At 32.7% G+C, this 18,070-nt stretch overlaps 1 protein-coding gene across 1 annotated transcript in view; it reads right to left on the bottom strand.

Moving 5' to 3' along the window:
• LOC140440852 (nose resistant to fluoxetine protein 6-like) overlaps positions 1 to 18,070 on the bottom strand; it is a 67,189-nt gene that overhangs the window by 11,857 nt on the left and 37,262 nt on the right. Inside the window, exons 6-10 of the mRNA XM_072531213.1 lie at positions 14,435 to 14,601; positions 13,910 to 14,078; positions 9,087 to 9,283; positions 4,188 to 4,317; positions 1,367 to 1,553 (exon numbers count right to left, since the gene is read on the bottom strand). Coding sequence (XP_072387314.1) covers positions 1,367 to 1,553; positions 4,188 to 4,317; positions 9,087 to 9,283; positions 13,910 to 14,078; positions 14,435 to 14,601 — 850 coding nt within the window. The remainder of the gene's footprint in view (positions 1 to 1,366; positions 1,554 to 4,187; positions 4,318 to 9,086; positions 9,284 to 13,909; positions 14,079 to 14,434; positions 14,602 to 18,070) is intronic.

Here is an 18,070-nt window from a genome sequence, read left to right as displayed (position 1 = left end):
TCATCAGGGGAAAATGTGGGTAGGAGCCCCCACTATCTAATCTCTAATAATCCGTTGGGGATACAAAATGTGGGTAGGAGCCCTTCGTCTGGGATACATAGTTTGGTTTTCTCCTTACCAAGGTAATTCCACTACAATACCTGAACAATATAAAGTCCTTAGATTGGGTGCTGATAGGATCAGTAGTTCTATCCTATGCAGACAGATTAAATGAAGTATGGCCTCAAAGGCGATTCCATCTTATTTTTGATAATTATTTTAATTCTATTCATTTACTGCATGAGCTAAAACAAAGAAACATATTTGGTACAGGCACTGTAAGGGAAAATCGCACCATGAAATGCCCTTTACCCTGTTCATCTATTATGAAAAAAACTGAACGTGGTAAATTATCGTTTCTATTGCTTCCAATTTTGTACCAGTAATGCCTTGCTTCTCTGTAAAGAGATTTTCACAAGCAGAGAAAAAACATATTCAAGTTCCTCAACCAAATATTGTTAGAATATACAATAACTTCATGGGTGGCGTTGATCGCAGTGACCAGAACATCAGTTTATATCGAGTGTCCATAAGAGGAAAGAAATGGTATTTTCCCCTTTTTGCTCATTGCGTTGATATGGCTATTCAAAATGCGTGGCAGATTCACAAAACTCAAGACGGTAAACTGGATCAACTTGAATTTAGAAGATCTATTGCAACTAATATTTTGGAAACTTTTAAAAAAGAAACAAAACGCGGACCTTCTAATAGGGATTCGAATTCGGTAGCCAATTCAAGATATGACGGTATTAACCACTTGGTTCTTTATCAAGAAAAGCAATCGCGATGTGAATATTGTCACAAAAAAGTCCAGTTTTTGTGTAAAAAGTGCAAAATACCTTCACATCCAAAATTTTGTTTTAAATCCTTTCATTCTTTGTAAATTGATACTAATAAAATATATATGATATCTGGTACCGTATATTACTACCGTCCTTTTAAAAGAACATGTCAAAACTTGACAGGTATCGTCATAAAAAAATATATGATTGTGTTTTTTGGTTCCATATGCTATAATTTCCATGAAAATTCGAAATTAATTCAAAATGTTTACAATAAAAGTTTCAGTAATATCTGGGTTAATTATCTGGGTTAATAAATAACTTTAACAATATAAAAACAAATGCGTCAAAATATGCACGTGAAAGTTTATAATACTGCTGTATACAAAGAAAGTAGGTAAAGAATTCCTTATTTGATGTGGCTGAAACGTAGCATCAGTGTTACCACCTTTTTAAAAGCAGTGCCACCAACATTACTTTTAAAGAGCACGTTAATTTAAATAAAATTAGTAATTTTATTATGTATCAATATATGATCGCCTTACCTGCATGGTTTGTTGCACAAGCCCATATTACCCAACCAACTGCCAATGCAAAAGCAGGCCTAACAAGAGAAGTAAATAACGCATTCTCTAATTTAGAATATACTTCCTCTCTGAAGAAAGGATGGTTTCCTAGTCCGCACAGCAATAGTACAACAAAACATATTATCCACGTAGGAATCAGGATTATCTAAAATATAACTAAGTTATTAAAAGTGTTAGCATAGCGCTTATATCCAAGAGATTTATACATATTATTCAAAATAATAACAAAATAAACAGTAATTATAATTAAATTTATAATGCCACTGCACTTGCACTGCACGAAATCATTCGAATAAGCTGAATTTTACCGAGAATCTCAATTTTGGGACTCTTAAAAAGATGCAAAAAGGTTTATTACTATTTTCCTGGGCTTCCCCCTAGTAAAACCCATCCTCGTAAGGAAGAAACCGAAAAAAAATAGATTTACCAAGAATCTGTAAGACGCAGCAGAAAACAATGTTTAAAATAAAAAATACAGCTGATATAATTTTGAACAAAAATATTTTTTAAAATTTTTGTGCAGAATAGATCGTTTAAATTTAAATTTGTAGGTATCAACTCGACGGTAAAAATTCAATTCTGTTGATCAATGTATCCTATCGGCTAAAATGAGTTTTAAAACTGAATAGCGCAGCTTTCCTATGTAATTTTAGACTTAGCCCCAAATAAAATAAATTTTTATAAATTTGTTAAATAAATAAACGTGGCGTGATTTTTGCGTTAACCTAGTTAATCGCATTTTTACATTCATTTAAAATAAGGAAAATTAATACATTGATAATAGATTGCCAGTCAAAAAAGGGGCTGCAAATATTTTTAATTCAATTTATGAATTAATTTTTAAACAAAAATTTTTTGTCCTTTATTTATTTTTTAAATAAAATACGCTACTGACGTATATGCATGCTAGTTACAACAAATTAAAGCTAATTATTTTCTTAATATGAGGACATAAGGTTGCCCTAAAAAAATGGTCTCAAATCAGGATTGCCAGCAGTTAAAAAAGCGAGGTATCAAAGATAAAGTAAAATACAGTTACTGCGCAACGAGATTAGTTTGACAAGTGATAATACTTACTTTTAAAAACATGACTGATACTTTAAACCAATAGCGTTGCGTAGTAGCTGTCCTTTATTTTATCCTTGATACCTTATTTTTTTTCATTTTCCTTGATATCTACCATTTCTTCTTCTCAGGAAACCTTATCTCACCCTATTAACCCTTTGTGGGTTTTTGTTTATATTAAATTGTGAATAACTTGTTTTTAAGACATATATTAGGGCAAAAGATAGACAAATCACAGGTTTTTTTATATTTTATTTTTGTAATTATTGAAAAAAAAGGTGGTACCATGTGGAACCACTAGGCCACAAACGACAAAATTATATAGCGTGAAATGGAATGAAGCAATTTCTTTTTTCAAGTAGACCTAAACCTACATTACCAGATGAGAAGTTGCCTTGATACTGCACTATATACAACGTACTTTGGCTTCATGCTGAGGCATATGGGCTGCTTTGTCATTTTTTATTTCTAGAGGAACTTGTTTTTAAATCTGTTACTGGTACTTGGTTTTTCTTCTTTCAAATTCTGTACCACCACTTTTTGGATTTTCTATCCAGTTCGTAGCAAGATACTAACATATCAGACTTATCTACGAAGCCCATATATTTGTTGTAATCTTGAACTAATTGTTTGCAATTAATTTCTACTGATGTCCCATCCTTTTCTTTCCTCTGCATAGTGACATTTTCTTTAGGATTCTAAAAATTTCTGCGTTTTTTATTCATCCATTGCAAAGCCAGTACGCTATCTTCACTCATTCTTCACTTTGAGTCACCCCTTTTCATTTTTTACTTGTTTTAAGTTCATTTGGAAAATCTTTTCTACTTTTCGAGTTGTTTCACATGCGTATATTTTGTCTTTTATTAAGTTGCATTGTAATGCAACAGAATTAAAATAGTTATCGAAATAAACTTTATAATTTTTTCCAACTAAATCTCTTGCAAGATCTTTTATTACTTTTGTTCCGAGGTTTTGCTTCCCTACATCTTTTACTTTTCTGGTATATATTTGGAATTGTAAAACAAATCCTGACTGATCAGCACGTACCCATACCTTATAACCCCTTTTTATGTGCTTTATCGGCATATATTGGCTTAAACTACTTCGTCCCTTGAACCTTATCATCGATTCGTCTATTGATTGGTGCCTGCTGGAATAAAATGAGCTTTTATAAGTAGTTGAAAGTTCCTCTAGCAATGGCCGCGTCTATCATAATTTTCATTACCTTTCTTAGATTGTAATAAATTGTGATTTAGGTAAAGATGAGTTAGCAACCATCCAAATCTGTCACGCGACATACATAAAGGAATAAATGGATCCCTGATAACAACATTTGCAGACCAGAAATCTCTATAACTGGGCAACTTTTTCACACCCTTCAAAAGGTTTATTTCCAAAGAACACTTTATTCTTCAGCTGTTGTGGTAGTGTTGTTTTTTTTTTTTTATTTTCTTAGACTACATATAAATTAGTTTGGGAAACAAATGTATTCATCAGGTACTCACTAAACAAATGAAAGAAGAAATCAAGGGGAGAATATAAAAAGGTAAGTTTGATTTACTACGTCATACCCGTAGTGACCTGGCAGTGGGATATTATACTAATATATAAAGTTATTTTAAAGACGTGTAACAATATATATTATGTATATTCCCAATGTTTGAAAATTGATCATAAAACTACTGTTACTATTTAAAGCATATTTGACTCTTACCTTAGGTAATGGCTTTAATATATACCGTGGCCTGGTAAGAAAATATCCCAAAATCGTCCCCATAAGCCAAGGTGTAGCTCTAGATTCGGTACTCAGATAATAGTAGAACATAAGAAATATTATTGCTGTGCTAAAAGGTAAATTTTGCACTTAGTATTTACAAAATATCTAAAGGCTATAAAAATTTAAATAAAATACCAAAAAAGAATATTCATGTTGCCAACCAAAGTATTATTTAATTATGCATATTTAATATGCATAAAAAGATAAAACAAGCAGCTGGTCTTCAAAAATTCAACATAGCTAGCAAACTGCAAGATCAATAGGGGAATATCATCACAGATAAAAATATAAAGAAATATGGACCAAATACATACAAGAACTCTTTGATGATAATAGGTCCTAACAACCTCCTGTATCTGACAATGCATATGCTGAACTCATACACCGACGGTACTCAATGACTACCAAAACTATTCAATGACATATATTTAAATGAAGTAATACCAAGATCATGGCTGAAATCAAGGTTTATTGCTTTACCAAAAAAAAAAAAACAAAATCCTGCAATGGTTCCCGAACTATCAGCTTAATGAGCCACATTTTAAAATTATTTGAAGACATACACCTACCTTAGTATGTCAATAAAAATTGGGATCATTCCCTAGGAAATAAAATGTAGGGTAGAAAAAGCAAGATCTGCATTTCACAAAAGAGCTAAGCTATTCAAATGCCATGATTTATCAGTACCCATAAAAATCAAGTTACTACGATATTATACCTTGCCTATACTGTTGTACGGAGTTAAGTTGTGAAACCTCACAGACGCTACTTGCAAGAAAATTGAGGCTTTTGAAATGTGGCTTTATCCTGAAGATATCCTATACTGACCACGTTACTAACCAGGATTATGAGTGCAAAAAGGAAAAGAATTGTTAACGACAATAAAAATAGCCAAAGTCGAATACCTCGGTCACATTATGAGGAATAGCGAAAGATATTGCGAAAGGGTTGCTGCAATTAATTTTACAAGGAAAAGTAGAAGGAAAACGAGGACCAGGTTAGTGAAGGATTTCTTGGCGTAGAAAAATTTACGTACATTGTTCAACACAACAACCACAAATCTTTTCAGATCAGTAGTTTGCAAAATACAGATTGCCATAATGGTCGCCAACGTACGAAACAGATAGGCACTACACAAAGAAAAATGCATATTAAATTAAAGACGCTATTGAACGCAAATATAATAATTAAATATTCTTCTTCTAAACAGCTTGTCAAACAGCTATAATAACAAACATATTGGAAGGACTCCAGAGATTGTTTGATAGAGTATCTATGATTAGTACGATGCACGGTTTACATATCAATATCAAGAAATCCAAAATGAGATTTCTTTTAAAATGGTTACGTTTGTGGAAAATTAGTTTTTATTGGACAGATCGCTGAATGGGTTTCTTAATGAAGAACTTTGTTCACGCATTCAACACCAAAATAAAAGATTTGTTAACGGCACCATATCTTTCTATGACTCTTAGGATTAGAATGATTAATATGGAATGTCATGTATTTTTCATACTTATTTTTAGTATCCATAACTAAATACTAAATAAAAAACTCAATAAAAATATAAAGGCCTGTGAAATGTCAGCAGTTATAGAAGCGTTCTCAGAGTATCTTGCGGGAAGTGTAGAGTCACAAATTAGACAAAGTTGGAAAGCCTGAATATTAAACCTAAATTATATTTGCTATCAAGAAACACGAAATGAAGTTAAAATGGGTCAATAAGTCAAAGCGAGGTCATGAAAGAGATGTGAGCAGAAAATTACAAGAAACGAGGGGGAAAGTCAAAAACTTTTTAAGGTACTCGAACGCAGAACGATGTATATTAAAAGGAAGACAGAAATATTATAACAAAAGATGAAAAAATATTGAAAGATATCAAGAATATTTAGTAAGAGAGCTAACATACAAGGATACGGATAACCTCGTTAAAAAAGAAACATAAATAAAGAACAAAAGACAGAACTCATAATATAAGAAGAATTGGACAAGACAATTATATAAGTTAAAGTAACAAGACATTTAAGTATCTTGGATTCACTCTATGTAGTAAGTGGAATTATAATAAAAAAAATTTGCTAACAGTAGCTATGGCTAAGATAGCTTTTGACAACTTTAATAGATACCTTATTCTAAGGTGTATTCTAAGGTTAACAGATGAGTATAGTGAAAGATGGCAAGGTTTCTTATTTTGACGTTTTGTGTGGATCAAGTTACAAGCTCTAAAAACTTATAAACAGGTATAAATATATATAACGAGTTTATTACAGCTGCCGCCGTTTCTCGCAACCTAGCTTCCAACGCTTGCGATCGTTCCAGTCATCTACTTGTAGACCCCTATCTTCCATTGCACCTTTTACTTTTTGTCTCCACGATCTTCTTGGTCTTACCTTTTTTCTGCGGTTGGTGGGGATCCACTGTAACATTCTCTTTGGCCATCGTTGATAATTCATCCATTTTACATGGCCATACCATTTCAGCCTTTTGCATTCTATAGTTTCCACGTCAATGTCTATGCCCATACGCTCTCTGATTTCAGTATTCCTTACTCTATCTCTTCTAGTGAGTTGGCAACATCTTCTCCAATAATTCATTTCCCTTGCTTTTATTTTGGATGCGTCATTTTTATTTATTACCCAAAGCTCTGAACCATATGTAGCAATGCTTTCTATGATACTTTTGTATATCCTAATTTTTGTGTTTCGTGTGATGTGGTTATTCCAAAGTATACTATTCAGTTGACGTATTGCTGAATTTCCTTGACCAATTCTGGTGGCTATTTTTTTTTGTATTCCGAACATTGTTTGTAATGTTTACACCGAGATATTTATAGCTATCAGTATTTTGAATTTGTTTGCTTCCTAGTTCTAACTGCTTTCCTTCACCTCCCACTACTACGTACTCTGTTTTTGATGGATTAATTGATAAGCCCCACTTAGTATATTCTTCATCTATTTTTCGTAACATGTAGTGAATATCATCTTGATCTTCTGCAAGTATTACTTGGTCATCAGCATCAGCAAAATGCAAACTGTACAGTGTATGGTCTCCAATTTTAACACCCATAGGTTCACATTTTCTTTTCCAAATATCCAAAACCCCCTCCAAATAAATCTTAAAGAATATAGATGCAATGCAGCAGCCTTGGCGAAGTCCTTTGGTCACTTCTATCTTTTTTGTCACTTTTTGTCCAATCTTTATTACACTCGTCATATCATCGTACAACTCCCTTACAGAATTAATGTAAATCGGTGGAATATTCTTGTCTTCTAGCACCTGCCATAGCTTGGCTAACGGGACACTGTCATACGCTTTTTGAAGATCAATAAATACCATGTGTGTCTCCATATTATGTTCCAAACGCTTTTCTATTGTTTGTTTTAGGCAGAACACATTTTCTATACCAGAACGACCAGTACGAAAGCCACTCTGATCTTCAGCGTCTTCCCAGCAATCTTCAATTCGGCTTTTAATTATCTTCCCGTAGACTCTACAGATTGAGTTAGTTACACTAAGCCCTCGGTAGTTCTTACAATCTTTTCTGTCGCCTTTATTTTTGTATAGATTGCTGATATATGCAGTATAATATATTTATAAACAGGTAAAAATAAAAAACTGAGGAAGAAGAAGACATACATATTATTAACTTCTGAAGAAAATATTCTGAGATAATTCGTCTTGCACTTACGAGTGTCCGAAATATCTCGTTCTGAGCTATTTAGTGGAAATTTAAGCGATTTATTTCGTTCTTTAGAGTTAGGCCTTTGGAACTTGATCAAATTTAGACGAAATACTTGTTACAAGTCCTAACTGCGTATTACTAGACAACGAAGAGGTCAAACGGTTGAGGATTTGTTTTATCTAGCTACCAACCGAGAAACATTTTTGTGGAATGTTTTTGTGCTGTAGAAGAAAAGCGGAGGATCAGAAACGCATCTAGAATTTTGAATGGGTTTGATAACGCAGCTGACTAAGGTTTGCTACAAAGATAGACATGTGTCAAGAGGAAGACCTTTAACGCTTCCACACCCACTTAGACTTCCCGGTTGACATTTCTCAAAAGTTGTTTCTGTCACAGGAAACAAAAGTTCATCCAACTAGAGTGTGTGTTGTATGTACTAAGGCAAAGAATGTTTCAGGAAAGAACTTGAGGCATACATCAAGATACTACAGTTCTGATTGCGAGGTGGGACTTTGTGTGACCCTCTGTTTTAAAACATACCACACGACAACTAAATTTTAGTTTTTCTTGTTTGGGTTAATTATTAAAAAAATATAAATACATATATACATGTCTTGTTCTTTACGCTAAAATGCAACTGTAAGCTCTTCTAGATAAATACTTTATGATCATCATCCAGAGCGTGCATGAAAACTTATGATGTCTAGTTTGCTGGGAATGGCTTTTAGATGAAAAACATACAATGCTCTAGGCAAGGTAGACAACAAAACCTGTTGCTCGCGGGAATTATTTGTCCAATCAAAAACCCGTCAATGAGATAATATCTCGGGATAGTTGTTATTATACATATTATCTTCAACCGTTCAAAAAAATTAAAAACAAAGCCAGAATCAACATTGACTAACATTCTTAAATTCTGCAGGAAGTCAAGAACCAAGTGCATTAACAAAAAAAAATTTTGGGACGGATTTTAAAAAAATAAATGGTTTGTTAAGGGGTTAAACATTTTGACAAAGAACATTATCAATATGGTTTATAATTATTTTCAGCAATTAAGTCATATGAACACAATTTTAGTATTATCATTACTGCTTATCTACTAATTATAATGCCTAAGACAAAAAAAAAGTTGCTACTGGTATGCTGAAACTTACTTCTGATAGTAGATGGTGGTGACTTCAGGCATATTATCTTTATAACCTCTTATAAAGGCCACAGTTATAGACGCTAATATTACAAGAACTAAACATACTACTGTCAGCTTTGTATACTTTTTAAGCGTGTAAAATATCAGGGGTGATAGTAGGTATAGCTGTGTGTCTACGGATAGATACCAAGTATGTGCTATACACTAAAACATATTTAAAATATAAATAAAAAATTTAACTTTAAAACTCTTGATTTAGGATTAGATAATATAAAATGATGCTTTTTAACAACCTAACAAAACAAATGATTTAAAAACCATATTTGATATTACTATCACTATTAGTGACTAGATTACTAGCACATTAATTATGCTCCTTTAGTTTTTTCTTTGACCACGTCACTGTTTGTAACCTAATAATTATAATAGATCGTTCAGTATATAGCTCTGATTTACTGATTTACTAAGTAAAAAACTTAATTACCTATGCTATAAACCAATTTTCTAACAAGTGTGGATGAGGTAAAAAAAATTAATTATTTTTTCTTTAACTTTCCTATCTATTCCTAAAGCTACGAAGTATATATATATATATATATATATATATATATATATATATATATATATATATATATATATATATATATATATATATTTAAATAAATGCTTTAAGATCGCTGGGAATAAAATATTAGAAAACGATAACATCGAGAAAAGCTAGGAAAAACTTAAGCAACGCAGCAACAGAATCACTTGGAGAGAGGAATATAACAAACACTAACATATCAAAAAAGAAAACAACATGGTTTAGAGAGCAAGTGAAGACAAAATGTAAAGAAAAGAAGAAAGTACTTTCACAATACAGAACACAACAAACACAAAAGGTATATAACCTCTATTAACAAATCAGAAGTAAAACTAATACTTTAGTCAGACAAATAAAAAGAAAACACTGGCAGAGCTTCTCAAAAAAGATGAAACACGACTTCTACGAAACAAAAAAAAAATGTGTAGACTAATCAGAGGACAAAGAAAAGAGATAAACTAACTAATAAAAACCAAACACATTCAGAAGGAAACACGGAGACCAGATCTGACCAAACAACTATTAAAACTACTCCAAAAAATAATACCTTTCTTTAAAAAGGGAGACAAATCGGAACCGAAAATTTACAAAGGAATTAGTATATTATAAACAACATTAAAACTAACAACCGAAGTGATAACAAGTAAACTGAATAAAATTATAACACAGGAACAACAAGGTTTTATGTCGGGAAGATCGTGCACCAACGCTATATTTATATCAACGAAATCGATATATCTATGTTTCGTGAATCTTAACTTAAACTAAAATTAAAGGACGTCATCCAGTGATTGTACGCAAGAGAGATACCTCTAGGAATAAACAAACCGATCGAAAATATCTACCAAAACAACCCAATAAAAGTAGAAGAAGAACCAGCCGACCCTATTTAAGTTGGCAATGGGACAAGACAGGAAGATTCACTCTACTGTACCAATTTAATATAACCGCCAGAAAATTTGAAAATATAACACGTTAATTTTCCTAAAAAAGGCAAAATGAATGGTTAAAACAGCAAATTTACAAAGATGTAAATTGGAGCTGGAAGGTCAGATAATACTGATGGAGTTTAAATATCTAGGCATCACATTATCTAGCTAGAGAAAGCTCGAAACTTAAATGGAAATCAAGTTAATAGAGCATACAGAGCTTCAGGTTGTCTGAGTAAAACAATATGGAGAAATAAAAACATCAGGAGAGAAATGAAAGGCAGAATTTACAAAACAATCATCAGACCAATAATGACGTACGCGGCAGACACACGACATGACACAGAGGAGACAAAAAGGATGTTAAAAACAGCAGAGATACAAATAGCAGATATACGACATAGATGCAAGATCGAGAACAATAAGAACTGGGTAAAATATAAAAGAGTAGAATCAAAGTGACAAAAAATAGAGTAGTAAAGACGGCAAGAGACGGTTCCCCAATAGGGAGACGATCAATAGAAAGACCACGAAAACGATTGAACGACAACTTACTGGAGGCACATTCAAAAATGGACAGGGTCATGTCTTCATAAAAAGAAGAGGAAGAAGAAGAATTTTTTGCCGTGCTGAATTTTTTTAAAACCCTTTCTTCTCCTAACCTTTTTCTTCATTATGAAACGGTAAAGAAAAAATTGACATTAGCTGTTATAAAATCAATTAAGAGAAATATTGTCCAAAAGTGTCCACAAGACCTCGTTGTAATATATAACCTCCTAAATGACTTGATTTATAATTCGCTAATATAAGATTGGAGATGTGTAGTATGTGGTAGTGAAAACTAGTTGGTTTTATATTAGGTTCCATAAAGTCCATCGATGGAAACAGAAAATACATTATATGTCGTCTGTCTCTCATGTTATGTGGGACATGAGAGACAGACTTTTGGAAAATAGAAATACATTATATATAAACATTGATAATTTTTCAATATATTACAAGATAGGTTGCAGAACATTAAATAAGAAGAGAGATTAGAAGTATTTTTGATATTTCTAAGATGTTGTGATATGTCTAGGAAGGCTGTGTATTGCTGGTATTAAGATAATATGTCGTAAGGATAGTGCAAATTATTAATTACATAGCAAACTAACTGGCCAAGATAATTTCAAACGTTTCGATAGTAATTAAACTCTTTGGTAATTACTTGGCAACCAAAATTAATTGCAATTTTGTAGTGCAATTGTGTGAAAATTTACTCTTCTTCTTCTCATTGCGCCGTCTCCTTTCGAAGGTTGGCGATCCAAATGGCAATTGTAGTTTTGGAAACTGCTGCGCGAAAGATCTCTGCGGATGAGCGGTCGAACCATCTCCTTAGGTCTTTCAGCCACGAGTTTTGGCGTCTTCCTACTGATCTTTTGCCCTGTACTTTTCCTTCCAGTATAGCTTGAAGTAGTTTATATCTTTCGCCTCTCAACACATGACCCAAGTATTGCATTTTCTTCTCTTTGATTATTCTTAGTAATTCTTTTTGTTTACACATGCGACGAAGTACCTCAACATTAGTAACTCTTTGTATCCATGGAATCCTCAAAATTTGTCTGTATATATACATCTCAAAGGCATCTATTCTTTTTTCTATTTCAGAGTCCATTGTCCAACTTTCACAGCCATACAGTAAGATAGAAAAAACTTAACATCTGATCATTCAGATTCTAAGCTGTAGACTAAGGTCTGATCTTATAAAAAATGTTTTCATGCTCATGAATGATTTCCTTGCTTGTTCGATTCTTGATAGGATTTCTTTTTTTGGATTACACTGGCTATTGATATTTGTTCCCAAATATTTTATGGAATTTATCTGTTCTATTATTTGACCTTTGGCATACACCTGTACGTTTATTGGTGTCTTTGAAAATACTAAAGTTTTAAAAAGGTAAAAGAAATAATAAATTAGACATACTCACAATCAATTTAATTTAACTAATCAGACGACCGGTTTCGCTTTCTACAATATGCAAAGCATCTTCAGGTCACGATACAAAGTTAAATAAATGCTGAAAATAATAAACCCATGATAAAATAAAGATAGATGATATAAATTATATAAATTACAGTAATTATGCCAATATTACATGTCTGTGGTTTTTCAAAATGAATAAGATGTTTAAGCAGACAAGGTAAGACCCACAAATTGGTAAAATAGTCTATTAAACTGTAATGAATTAATACATAAACAAACGAATAAATAAAACATTACTTACATGCCGGTACTCTATTAATTGATGGTTGAAAGAACATGGTTCAAACTATCTTGTATTGTTGATTGGAGAACTCAAGTCAACTATTGTAATTGTTTAACAGTAAACAGGGTAGTTCTTGAGAAGACAGAGTTTATCCAACGAAGTAGAGATAGGTGAAATGTAATTGTTTGTTTGTTGAAAGTAATGTTCTATACCATTAAGTTCTTTAAAAGTTATTTATATTTATTCTGGATTTATATTATAAATAACTTTTAAAGAACTTAATGGTATAGAACATTACTTTTAACAAACAAACAATTATATTTCACCTATCTCTACTTCATTGGATAAAATCTGTCTCCTCAAGAACTACCCTGTTTACTGTTAAACAATTACATAGTTGACTTGAGTTCTCCAATCAACAATACAAGATAGTTTGAACCATGTTCTTTCAACCATCAATTAATAGAGTACCGGCATGTAAGTAATGTTTTATTTATTCGTTTGTTTATTTATTAATTTATTACAGTTTAATAGACTATTTTACCAATTTGTGGGTCTTACCTTGTCTGTTTAAACATCTTATTCATTTTGAAAAACCACAGACATGTAATATTGGCATAATTACTGTAATTTATATAATTTATATCATCTATCTTTATTTTATCTTTATTATATAACACCCTAATATGGGTTTATTATTTTCAGCATTTATTTAACTTTGTATCGTGACCTGAAGATGCTTTGCATATTGTAGAAAGCGAAACCGGTCGTCTGATTAGTTAAATTAAATTGATTGTGAGTAAGTCTAATTTATTATTTCTTTTAACTTTTGAAATGGACTCACACAAGCAACACATTCATGATTTGACTAAAGTTTTACTATATTTACTACATCGAACTTATAGGTTAGAAGTTCTATTATTTTAGTAATTTAATGATCCCTGCATGCATTTCATCAAAGCTATGTAGACTATATTAAACTTTTGTGAAAACACTAGAATATAATAACATATATTAAGTTACCAAAACTAGATAAATTCATTATGAAATCCAATGTATAGATACAAACCATATTATGCAGATACATTTCATTATGAATATAAAGTATAGTAGACCACCAATATTTTTGACATCCTTCTTGGCTTACAGTATTTATTAGCGGCCATTTTGGGCCCGAACCCGTATATTTTAAAAGAGTGGCTGTTACTAATATCACTCCAATTAGCGCTGGGGTTAGCCTAAAATACAAACAAATAGAGCAGATATAATATACCTTTAAAAAAAATCTATAGTGGAAAAATTATATTACCATCAACATAAGATATTTTAAAAACTAAAATATATTTACCTATAAGATATAAAATATATATTTATACTAAATCTACTTTAATCTAAAAAAGTGTAAATATGGCTGATACCTATAAGATTAAGGATAAGTCAACTTTTAAATTAGCTTTCTTTCTTTTAAAATAATGTCTAGTTCAGAAACTTTAAACGTCAAAACAAAATACAAACCTTTAATTTTCATTACAGTTAATGGTGCTTAAATTCAATCTTAAAAATAATTGTAAACAAAATATCTAATCCGACTTACCTGATATATCTGTGAAGGTAGTGTTTAATAATAGTATAAGGGGTTAAGTCTCCATCTTTAGTCTTAGAAAAGTATACATAAGTTACTAAAGTGCCCCCAATCAAAAAAAGAGCATCACAAGCTAAATGTCCAGTGGCGAATAAAGTTCCTAAGATACTTCCGGTAATCTAAAAGCAAATTTTTATAAATATATTACTTCTTAACCTGTATCAACCGGCTTTTTTGTAGTAAGTCCAGGCACCAATTTAAATGATTGATATTCTAACCAATAAACATGTTTGGCATATTATTGTACAACTAGTATACTTTTTTTGTTAGATGGTTTTCCAAAATATGTCAGAATTTTGTCCCCCCCCTCCCCCAGAATCCGTGGGACTGACTGATAGTCTATCAGTGTGAGATTCTGAATTTTTCTTTCTACTCACCTGGTGTAAATCCGTTTTTGTATTCGTATCTGACATAATAAAGGGGTAATAGCAATTAAAACGTCACGCTTGCTTTGCGTGTTGACGAGTTTTTAGTTCAGCCGCCCATTATGGGTACAGATGCTGTTGACAACCGCCCAATATGGGCCAAACGCCAAATCCAGGGATGCCACTTCCGCCATCCACGTCGTACCGAAGATCTTCTTCTCCGCCGTGCCTACCGTTGTGGTCTTCACCTGTATCCCTAGGTAGGGGATATCTCTAAAAATTGCAACTTTCAATGCAAGAACCCTGCTATCAGAAGAAAAATTCATAGAAATGGAATCTGAACTTGATAAAATCAATTGGGACATTGTTAGAGTCGCTGAGGTCAGAAGGAAAGGAGAAAGCCTAAACACTTTAAAATCCGGTCACATTTTCTATCATGTCGGAGAAAACGATGGGAATGGAGGCATTGGGCTCTTTATTAATAAAAAAACTAGCTGAGAATATCATATCAGTAAAAGCAGTTTCCACAAGAGTTATACTTGCAAAATTACAACTAAACACCCGTTAGTCCATAAAGATCATTCAAGTCTATGCAACAACATCGAGTTACGCTGACGAAGAAATAGAACAGTTCTATGATGACTTGTACACAGCTGTTTCAGAAGACCAAGAACATTTTACGGTAATATGTGCGACTTTAATGCCAAAATAGGAATAAGCACTGACCCAGCTGAAAATGCCCTCGGAAATTTTGGCACACCAGGTAGAAACAAAAGGGGCGAAATACTCTTGAATTTCCTATTAGAAAACAATCTATATTTAATGAATAGCTTCTTCTATAAGAAGATCCATAGAAGATGGACTTGGAAGAGCCCCGATGATAAGACAAAAAATGAGATCGACTTCATCATCACTGACAAAAAACATATAGTCAAAGATGTTACAGTCTTAAATCAATTTTCGGTTGCAAGCGATCATAGAATGGTCCGAGCAACCGTAGAAATCAATATTAAACAAGAAAGACTGAAGATGATAAAAAGTAAAAAATTCAAACCTTGGATGCGCCCAACGAATGAACTTGACTTTGAAAAATATATCATCACTAACTTACTCAGATATACAACAAGAGAAGACGTAAATAACCTAAACGAAGAAATAGTAGATACATTAACACAAGCTCAGGAAAAATTTGGCCCTAAACATGGAAAAGAACAAAAAATTAGTAAAGAAACGAAACAAAAAATGGAAGATCGTAGAATGCTGAGAAGTCAAGGAAATGTTGACTCATAAGATATAACCAGCATCAATAAAGAAATCTCTACGATAACTAAAGAAAACTAAAGAAAAAACAACGAGAAAAATTATAAAAACTATAGAAGAAAACAAAAGCATGAAAGCATTGAGGAGAAAAATGGAAAATGGCAAAAAAGAAATCTTCCAACTTAAAGACAAAAATGGAAATATTATCTCAGATAGACCAAGCATATTACATATAGTGGAAAGTTTCTATGAAACATTATATAAAAGTCAAGTTATTCCAGAGCCCATCGAACAACCAATACAAAAAGTACATAATGTAGGATCGGAGGATATACCAGATATATCACGAGAGGAAATTCAATATGCCCTCAAAAATATGAAAAATAATAGAGCTCCGGGGAAAGATGGTGTAGTCATTGAGACAATTAAACTAGGAGGTCCACTTTTGATGTCCCGAATCCAAACACTTTTTAATCTATGTCTGCATAGTGAAAACATTCCAAGTAAATGGAAGAATTCGGTTACAATCCTCCCCCACAAAAAAGGAGATAAATCAGATCTCGAAAACTATAGGCCAATTAGTTTGTTTAACCACCTATACAAGCTTTTTACTCGAATACTGACAAACAGATTAGAAGCAAAACTCGATTTCTATCAATCAGAAGAACATGCAGGATTTCGAGCGGGACACGGAACAAACGACCATTTGCAATGCCTTAAAACTCTAGTTGAAAAGTCTATCGAATATAATAGACCCCTTGCTCTTATCTTTGTCGACTTCCACAAAGCATTTGACACAGTCGAAACAGTTGCTATCTTAAAAGCACTATCAGAATGCAGAATAGATCACAGGTATGCAAATATTATTCGAAATATATACAAAAATGCGACAACAACCGTTAACCTCCATTGCATGACTGAGAAGATAAAAATTGGCAGAGGGGTGCGGCAGGGAGATACCTTGTCGCCAAAACTATTAACAGTTATGTAGTACGCATTTAAACGGCTAGAGTGGGAATCAAAGGGTATTAGCATCGATGGAAAGATATTCAATCATCTCAGATATGATGATGATATTTTTCTCATAACAGACAACTTAGGAGAAGCCAGAGTTATGCTACAACAACTACAGCAAGTTATACAAAAAGTCGGTTAAAAAATAAACTATGGAAAAACAAAAATGATGACCAATCTTGTCCCCAATGAGCTAATAGAAATCGAAAAGTCGCCCATAGAACTTGTGGAAAAATCGTGTATTTGGGTCACGAAATAAGGTTAACGCGAGATAACCAAACATGCGAGCTACTCAGAAGAATAAGTCTGGGTTGGGCTGCATTCGGTAAAATGAGAGACGTATTTAAAACAAATATACCGATCCATTTAAAAAGAAAAGCTTTTAACCAGTGCGTTCTACCAGTCCTCACATACGGAGCAGAAACGTTAACTCTCACAAAAACATCAGTCGAAAAATTGAGAAGGACACAACGAAAGATGTAGAGATCAATGCTTGGAATAAGCTTAAGAAATAGAATAAGAAACGAGGAAGTTCATAGACGAACCGGAGTGGAAGACATTATCGAACATATTACAAGGCAAAAATGCTTGAGACAAAAAGAGTTGGACAAAAAAAATTGCTTGAGTGGAGACCACGGGCTGACAAGCGAAGCCGAGGAAGACCACCAACGCGATGGACCGACGACCACAAAAGAATCGTGACCAATTGGATAGCAGAGGCGCAGAACAGAAGCAGATGGAAAAGTCTAGAGGAGGCCTATGTTCAACAATGGACAACTCAGGGCTGATTGATGAGTATACTTTTTGCATTTTTTTATATAAATCGAAGTAAAACATTAAAAGTAATACCCGTATTTGGAAATAATTTATTTAAGTGTTCTTCGTATTTCACAATGGATAAATATTGATTTAATGACAAGAAGAAATAAGCATTATTCTTAGTTTAAAT

The sequence above is a fragment of the Diabrotica undecimpunctata genome, chromosome 5 (assembly GCF_040954645.1).
Source record: "Diabrotica undecimpunctata isolate CICGRU chromosome 5, icDiaUnde3, whole genome shotgun sequence".
Classification (NCBI taxonomy): Eukaryota; Metazoa; Arthropoda; class Insecta; order Coleoptera; family Chrysomelidae; genus Diabrotica; species Diabrotica undecimpunctata.
This window is presented reverse-complemented; position numbering and strand designations above follow the sequence as displayed.